The 8,551-nt window shown below is 50.5% G+C and overlaps 1 protein-coding gene across 1 annotated transcript; it reads right to left on the minus strand.

Annotated features, from left to right (window-relative positions):
- Positions 1-632: 632 nt before the first annotated feature.
- DYNLRB1 (dynein light chain roadblock-type 1) lies at positions 633-8,260 on the minus strand. The gene is made up of 4 exons (XM_054391939.1): positions 8,234-8,260; positions 4,650-4,725; positions 2,674-2,841; positions 633-1,159 (listed from the first exon to the last, which is right to left on the minus strand). Exons 1-4 carry the CDS (start codon positions 8,234-8,236, stop codon positions 1,116-1,118), a joined length of 291 nt encoding a protein of 96 aa, XP_054247914.1. The 5' UTR covers positions 8,237-8,260; the 3' UTR covers positions 633-1,115.
- Positions 8,261-8,551: the final 291 nt, after the last annotated feature.

Raw genomic sequence — 8,551 nt, forward strand, 5'->3', positions numbered from 1 at the left:
CCAGCCCTCGGATCATCTGTGGACTCCTCTGGACTCACTCCAGCAGCTCCAGAACTGAAGGCAATATTGGAGGTGAGGTCTCAGCAGAGCAGAATCAAGGGGCAGAATCCCCTCTCCTGCCCTGCTGCCCACACTCCACACAGCTAGGCCTTCTGGTCTGCATGAGGGCACTGTCAGCTCATGGGCAGCTTCTCAGCAACCCACATCCCCAAGTCATCTTCTTCAGGGCTACTCTCAACTCACTCTGCACCCAGCCTGGATTTGTGCCTGGGGCTGGCCTGACCCAGCTGCAGGACCTTGCACTTCGATTTGTGAACCTCCTGCAAGTTGGCACTGGCCTACTTCTCAAGCCTGTCCAAATCCTTCTGGATGGATCCCTTCCCTCCAGTGAGTCCCCGGCACCACACAGCTTGGAACTTGTATGAAACAAAATGGAAGTGGTAGAAAAACTCTCCAACACGTGAGGCAGTTAGAGTACCTTGCACAAGCACTCAGAGTAAATCCTTGTATAGAGAAACCATCAGATGAGTGAGAACAGGCCTAGAAAGTTTCTACCTTTTGAAGAAAACCTCAGTCAGTCATAATGAAAATCTTCAGAAGGAAAACACATCAGACAACAAGAGTCACTGCTGACACTTTTTAATTTACTATGGTCAGACTTCTCCAAAGGAACAGAGTGAGACAGAACTAGAGGATAGGCAAGTTTGATATTTACAGTCATTCAAAAGTACTAAAGTCTACCTCAAATAGTGGTGACAGAAGCATGGAAACATACCAAGGACATTTTTTTTTCCCAGAACATTGTTAAGAGCTTTGTTGTATTCTCAGCCATTAAAAGAATCTGCTGCATTTTTTCAGCTGCCCAATTCTAATTCACCAACTGCTCCTCCAAAGGATTTGTAATACACATACAAAAAAAAAAAAAAAGAGACACTTTTTCTGTTTGTAAACCACAAAACCACCTGCTTTTGTTTTTTTCCAGACATTACTGAAGTGGCCCCAGCAGAGTTAACACTAAATGCTCTATTCTCTACCATTAAATTAAATAAAACAGTTGGGCAAAGGGAAAAACAAACAAACAAACAGAAAAAAAAGAACAGACCAAGTCAGTGTAATCATTCAGTTGGATTCTGGATGACAATCAGGAAGTAGTCTTTATCTGGAAGGAGAAAAAGGGAAAAAAAAGGAAAATTATTATTTCCTTTCTGATACTTGTTCAGAACCACAGGAAATTTCAGAATTTTTCATCTCACTGGTACCCTGTGGGAACTACAGGGTCCTGAATCATAGAATGGTCCAGGCTGGAAGGAACCTCCAAAGGTCATCCAGTCTGACCTCCCCTGCACTCAGCAGAGACATCCCCAACTAGATCAGGTTGCCCAGAGCCCTGTTGAGCCTCACTTTAAATATCTCTAGGGATGGAGCCTCAACCACCTCCCTGGGCAACCGGTTGCAGTGTTCCACCACCCTCCTGGTGCAGAACTTGTTCCTCACATCCAATCTCAATCTGCTCTGCTCTAGTTTGAAGCCATTGCCCCTGCTCCTGTCCCTGCAGGCCTTTGGGAACAGTCCCTCTGCAGCCTTCTTGTAGCCCCTTCAGGTACTGGCAGGCTGCTTTCAGGACTCCTTGGAGCCTTCTCTTCTCCATGCTGAACACCCCCAGCTCCCTCAGCCTGTCCTCATAGCAGAGCTGCTCCGACCCCTTGATCATTTTTGTGGCTGTCCTCTGGACCTGCTCCATCAGGTCCATGTCCTTCCTATATTGAGACATTCCTCCTCCAAGAGCAAAAAGCTTCCCACATCACACTGAGCTTAACTCTGTGCCTAGGAAGTAACAGTAACTGGCACATGTGATGCTGGAGCCAAAACAGGAGGTGCAAGACAGTGATTTCCCTTAGCTCCCAGGCTGGGCTGTCAGACTTCTCTCATCTCACAGGCAGACTGCTAGGCTGCAGTGGCTGTAGCTCCATTTTTTCCTGGAGCAACACTCAGTCATCCTTCATGTGGAGATCAGAGGCTGTCTCAGCATAAATCCCAGAGCCATTGACCAGTACCCTGTGGAGCAGACTCTGCAGCTGCAACTCCTTCATTGCCTCTCCACCAGCACAATTCCACCTTGGAGCCAGTGCAGTGTGAAGGCACAAAGCTGAGCTCCTGCTACAGCAGTGCACTGTACTCATCTCACTGCTGCCTGTTTCACAACTGGGTGAAGTACTGAGGACAAAGAAACCACTGCTGCTGCTGTGTTCCACACCTCAGGATTTCAGCTACAATCTGCTCTATTATCACTTTGCTCTGAACTAGACAAATCTGTTAAACTGTTTCATCGCTTTGTGCCCAGCGCTGCACTGAAATAGCTCACAAAACTCCTTCCCAATATTCCCTCCCTGTAGCTTCACACTGAAACCCACAAAGCAGGACAGGCTGCAACATGCTCTCAAACCACTAACACCTTCTACTTTGATCAACATGAAATGAGGAAAGCGATTTCCCACTTTCAACCTTGAGAAAGCAAATTTAGGTCAACGATAAAAGCTCTCAACCCTGAAGCAAAAGAGCTTCTTGGAAGAGATGATAAGGATGTGAATAAAAGCAGCAGGCAAACTTTTTTCTCTCATGCCGACAGCATCAGGAAAGAGTTCTGCTGGACCTCCTGCTGCCCGCCAGGCTCACCTGGGGCCACCATGATTTCGTTCTTCTTGGAGCGGATGCGCAGGAAGGTGAGGTCGTTCTGGGGGTCGATGTCTCGCACGGTGCTCCTCGCCTTCATGATGAAGCTGTGCATGAGGCCTGCGTACTGAATGGTGGTGGAGTTGTCCATAGTGCTTTTGATGGGAATGCCTGCAAGGAAACGGCACAGCAAGGCTGAGTGACACAGCTCCTGAACCTCCTCTGTCTTGGCCAGCAGCAAGTCCAACTGGGGTGGCTGTTTGGGGTCATAGAATGGCTTGGGATGGAAGGGACCTTAAGGATCATCCAGCTCCAACCCCTTGCCATGGGCAGGGACACCTCCCACCAGCTTAGGTTGCTCAGGGCCTCAATCCAACCTGGCCTTGAACACCTCCAGGGAGGGGACATCCACAACCTCCCTGGGTAACCTGTGCCAGTGTCTCCCCACCCTCACTCTCAAGAGTTTCTTCCTCATCTCCAACCTCAAACTCCCCTTTTCCAGCTCAAAGCCACTGTCCCTCATCCTGCCGCTCCCAGCCCTTGTCCAAAGTTCTTCCCCAGGTCTCCTGGAGCCCCTTCAGATTCTGGAAGGCTGCTCTGAGGTCTCTCTTCTCCAGCCTGAACAGCCTCAACTCCCTGAGCCTGTTCCCACAGTGGAGGTGCTCCAGCTCTCTCATCATCTTCATGGCCTGTTTCCCCTCAGCAGATGTTGTTGCTACCCCAGGGTTTAGAAGCATCTTTTTGAAAGGCTTGAAAGAAGAACTTGAACAGAGATCAGATATGGAAAGGCTAAGACCTGGAACCACAGGCACAGGTGAGAAGAACTGCTTACCTCTTACAGCATCAGTGCCTTTTTGTTTATTTATGAGATTTATAAAGAGAAATAAGAAACAACAAATAAAAATCTGAGGGGGAGAGGGGAAATTCCAAGGTCTCAGTTTTGTTCTCCTGACTGGGGGCAGCTTTCCCTTTCAGAAAGGCTCCTGACCCTCACAGTTAAGTGGTATTTGAGCAAGCAAGGCTGGGATCAGTGCTGATGATGGAGGATATCAGCTGCTGTGTCACTGGGCTGCAAAGCTGAGGCTCCACTGCTTAACCACAAGAGCTGAGGCAGTCCTGTGAGGTCTCTGCTTCCATTTGTGTGCTCCAGCCCGGAGGGCAGACACAGTGACACTGTTTGGCCAGAACTTGTCCTCCCTTCAGACTTCTGCCACCTATCAGAGAGGTTTTCTCAGTCAACATTCAGCTCACGTCCCAGACCAGTGCAGCAGGCAACCACCCAAGACTGGCCTGGCAGAAAAACGCTTCAGGTGCATGTTCCAGGGAGTGTAGATTCAGCCTGGAGAGCACAAATCATTATTTGCTATCATGGAACAGCAGCAAGCAGGAACACAAGCTGCATAGCAGCAGGCAATGAGCTGATCTTCAGCACGCTCATGTAGGACTACTGTCTGTCATCTTTTCTAAGAATTACTTCTAGGAAACACTCAACTGAAATGGATAATCACACAGTTTTAGGAATCTTGGAGTGCTCTGAACAAGTTTGGTCTGTTAGACCCTTCACAAGTGACTCTTTCTGAGTCTCAGGAGGCCACAAGCACAAGGCAGCTGCTAAGCCACTCCAGACTGCCAAGACAGCAGCAGTCTGGACAGGCACAGCAGCAAGATTTCAGGTGTCACAGAAGCATATCTGGTTGGAAGAGACCTCAAGTCAGGAGAGCTTTCAGTGCCACTGGTAAGAAAGTCTCAAGCACTGACCTAACTCAAAATATTTCTAAGCTTCTGCAATTTCTGTTATTTACTTCCTAAAATAATGAAGTGAGCCAGGAGAAAAGCAGCCACGGGAACCCAGTTATCTTTTGTAGCCTGTTAGGTGTCTGCTTTGGCTACAGGAAAACCTCTGCAAGCAGCACAGGCAGTGGTGCTGGTGGTGAGTGCTTTGGCTGAGGTAGATCTCAGAAGTGGGGCTCACACAGTACCTTCAGAATTAACAACAATGATTCCTTGCACTCCTTTTTGGCTCTGGATCCGCTTCAGTGTTTCTTCCACCTCAGCCTGCAAACAAAGCACAAACCAGTAGAAGATTACAGCTGCTAGTTGCTTCCACCAAAGCTTTGCTATGAAAGCAAAGTAGCATGAAGATGATTCAAACAGCACCTATGATACCACAGAATCCTAGAATGGCTTGTGTTGGAAGGGACCCCAAAGATCATCCAGTTCCAACCCCCTACCGTGGGCAGGGACACCTCCCACCAGCACAGCTTGCTCAAGGCCTCATCCAGCCTGGCCTTGAACACCTCCAGGGAAGGGCTACTATGACCTCCCTGGGCAGCCTGTTCCAGTGTCTCCCTACCCTCACTCTCAAGAATTTCTTCTTCATCTCCAGTCTCAATCTCCCCTTTCACAGCTCAAAGCCACTGTCCCTCGTCCTGGCACTCCCAGCCCTTGTCCAAGTTCCTCTCCAGCTCTCCTGGAGCCCCTTCAGGTCCTGTACAGCAAAACGTCTGTACTTTGGCACTACCTTTTCTGTACCTTTTGTTTCCCATCTCTCTGCTCTTCACTCATTTTTTATTACAATCTTGTAGAAATTTGGAACTTCCCTCTAATCTTTCCCTCTGTCCTCCTCACTAACCCTCCTGCAACCAGTACTGCTGGATGCTGGCAACTGGGAGACTGCTTACAGACTGCTACAGCTGAGGTGTCAGGAAACATCATCAGGAAACATCATCTATGTGTGGAAACAGATGGAATTTATGAAGAAAAGGAGAAAAAGATGCCTTGTGGGGGTAAGGCTCCATCCTCCCTTTTATCAGATGAATGCTAGGACTATTACAAAGAAGAAAAGCAAAGGGAAAACCAAGATGAAATGCTATCTATTTATACCTGTGATCTGTGATGGGGTAGCTACAAGATTATCATCACCAACAATAACTTACAGCTCACAAAATCAACTCCAAAGAAATAACCGAACAGGAAAGACAAAACCTGAAAGCTAAGGCACAGATCCCTTTGCCTTCTCCATAAAGATATCCACTTCCAATCCTTCCACACAACTTCCACTGCTCAAGACATCCATCAAAATGTAATTACAGGTGCTCTAAGAGGGCCATAAAACCTCAGCACCTGAGCTGTTTCCCACAGCTGGTTGAAGGGTTGGCATTTTTGATTCCCATGAAAGGAAGCAGACCTGCAGCACCTTTCACATCCTGCTGGACAGTGCCACAGAATGGGTCTAAGAGTGAAGCAATCACCTGAGCTCAGGGCAGGTCAGACCTGCATGGGGTACTTGGCCAAGACAAATTGCTCTTAGGCTTTGTGACAAACCTCCCTCTCAGCTTCCACCCTGCAGCAAATGAGCTCAGTCATGTGTCAGCTGGGAAGAGGACTTGTCCTAGGAGAGCAGCACGGCCTGGACCTCCATACTGCTAGCAAGCCTTCTGCTGAGGGTTGTTTGTGCAAAAGCATCTTGGGGTCACACCAGCTGTGGCTGGTAAGCGTTGGCACCAGACTTGGTCTTTACGAAGCAGTTTTCCTGCCTTATTCAGCACGGAAAAATTGAGTCTTTCCAACAAAGCACTTCGTTATTCCTGAATGCTGGACTATTTTCAACTGGGAAACATGGGAAATGAGACAATAAACCACAGGGTGTACAAATGCAAAGGGAAATATGGTAGCAAACAAAATCTGAAACAATTCCTTCACTTCTTACTAGCAGTATTTAAGTCCTGATTAATTAATTATTATTCCTTCACTAGACCTTGACAAAGCTGTTTGGAAGCAAAGAAGCATCCATAGAAAACACAACCAGTTTTTAATTCGTTCTATTAAGCACCAGGTAATCTAACTCACAAGGAGGTGTGATCTGCTCTAACTGCTCACTGCTGTTGGGGTGGGAAGGTCTGGCTCCCTCTGTTCACTCCCTCACACACACACACACACACGTGTACCACTTCACACACACCAGCTCTGGTGCTTGTCCAGCAGCTCCACAAGCCAGTTCAACTCAGCACACCAGCAGAGATGTCCCTGAGAGAAAAATTATAAATCAAACTCACGAAACAAAAGCCCTCTCTCAAGAAAGAGCTCAATAACTACAAGAGAGAAAATCAGAGGAGAAAAATCATAGAAACACAGAATGGGTTGGGTTGGAAGGGACCTTGAAGATCATCCAGTTCCAACCTCCCTTCCATGGCCAAGGACACCTCCCACCAGCCCAGGGTGCTCAGGGCCTCATCCAACCTGGCGTTCAACAGGGAGGAGGCATCCACAACCTCCTTGGGTAACCTGTTCCAGTCTCTCCCCACCCTCACTCTTAACAATTTCTTCCTCATCTCCAGTCTCAATCTCCCCTCTCCCAGCTCAAAGCCATTGTCCCTCACCCTGTCACTCCCCACCCTTGTCCAAAGTCCCTCCTCAGCTTTCATGTAGCCCCCTTGAGGTACTGGAAGGCTGCTGTGAGGTCTCCCTGGAACCTTCTCTTCTCCAGGTTGAACAGCTCCAACTCTCTCAGTCTGTCCAAGATGCAGCCTGGAAAAGGAGAATGAATGCTGCCCCATCACCAGCTTGCTCTTAGAGAACCTTTACTGTGCATAGAACAGTAGCCATAATCTTCCTGTTCCCCTCTAGAAAGCCTTCATTCCCACCTTCACCTAACAGTTGTGTCTCACCAGACCATTTGAATTTTCTATCCTCAGCTTAGGTCACTCTTCTTTAGATTTCCCTCATATTTTGATTCCCCATTTCATGAGTATGCAACAGCCAATAAGACATTTGTACAGGTAACAACCTCCAAAGCAATCACAATAAAATGAACACATGCCAGATTCCACAGAACATTAAGCAGACAGTTGTCTTAAAACAAGTTTGGGGTTGATTTCCCCCCAGGTGCTTCCAGCTTTAGGAGCTGCACCCTAGAAGCCGTAAGAAGTGCCGAAGTTCTCCTCTGCAGGTATATTCAGCCTGCCAGCCCATGGCGTGTGTCCGTGCCCGGGAGGCTTAGGTAGCAAGCTTATGGGACCGACACCCGGTCCCGCCGCAACCATGCCGGGCCGGGCTCAAAGCCCCCGGAGAAGCCTCTCTGGCGAGCAGGGGCGTCCCGAGCCGCCCGCCTCAGCCGCTGCCCACTCAGACACCACCCGGGTCCAGGACAGCCGCAACCTCCCGGCCAAACACCTGCAGCAACAGAGCCACACCCAGGCGTCCCTAGCACCGAGACCAAACCGGGGAATTAAAGCAAACCGGGGAGACATCTAGCAACTGCCTGCAACCACCTCTCGCTTTTCTCGGCGCAGGACACCGGCCAGACCGCGGCTGCCACTCCGGCCCAAGAGATGGCAGGACCGGTCCGCTGCCCTCGCCCTGCGCCGGCTGCAGGAGGCAGAGCGGACACGGGCGTTTCCCGCACCGCAGACCCCGAGGCCGAGCGGCAGAGGCGGCGTCCCCCCGGTCGGCATAGAGCCGGGCCCCACCATTCCTCGCGGGGCAGCGACAGCCGGGCCGCGACCCTGCGGCAGAGACCAGACTGCGAGCCGGCCGGCCCGGGATCCCCCTCAGTCTCACCCACCATGGCGAGCCGCCGCCGCCGCCTCTCGCCCCGTCACGGTACCGCGCGCCTGCGCCCCGCTCCACCCAGGGAGGGGAGGAGCCTGCGCCGGAAGCGCTTCTCCCGCCCCGGAAGTGCTCGTTCCGCGGCAGCAGGGGGCGTGGGCCCTGCGCTGCGCGTTGAAGAAGCCCCGCACTGCTCGGGGGGCTGCGGAGCCGAGCCCGGGGATCCGTCACTTGAAGCTCGCCGGAGCGGTGCTCTCGCTAAACCCACACACAAAGTAAAGGCGGCGGGGAGAGCTGAGCCCCTGCGGTAGAGACGCCTCAGCTGCTGCTGAAG

This window comes from Indicator indicator, chromosome 24 (genome assembly GCF_027791375.1).
Source record: "Indicator indicator isolate 239-I01 chromosome 24, UM_Iind_1.1, whole genome shotgun sequence".
In the NCBI taxonomy this organism is placed as follows: Eukaryota; Metazoa; Chordata; class Aves; order Piciformes; family Indicatoridae; genus Indicator; species Indicator indicator.

What these genes read in the sequence shown, in the direction of transcription:
- DYNLRB1 (XM_054391939.1), bottom strand. An exon ending in CATTGTTGTTAATTCTGAAG is followed by an intron (nt 2,842 to 4,649) that starts GTACTGTGTGAG and finishes GTTTCCTTGCAG; the next exon opens with GCATTCCCATCAAAAGCACT. An exon ending in CGAAATCATGGTGGCCCCAG is followed by an intron (nt 1,160 to 2,673) that starts GTGAGCCTGGCG and finishes TTCTCCTTCCAG; the next exon opens with ATAAAGACTACTTCCTGATT.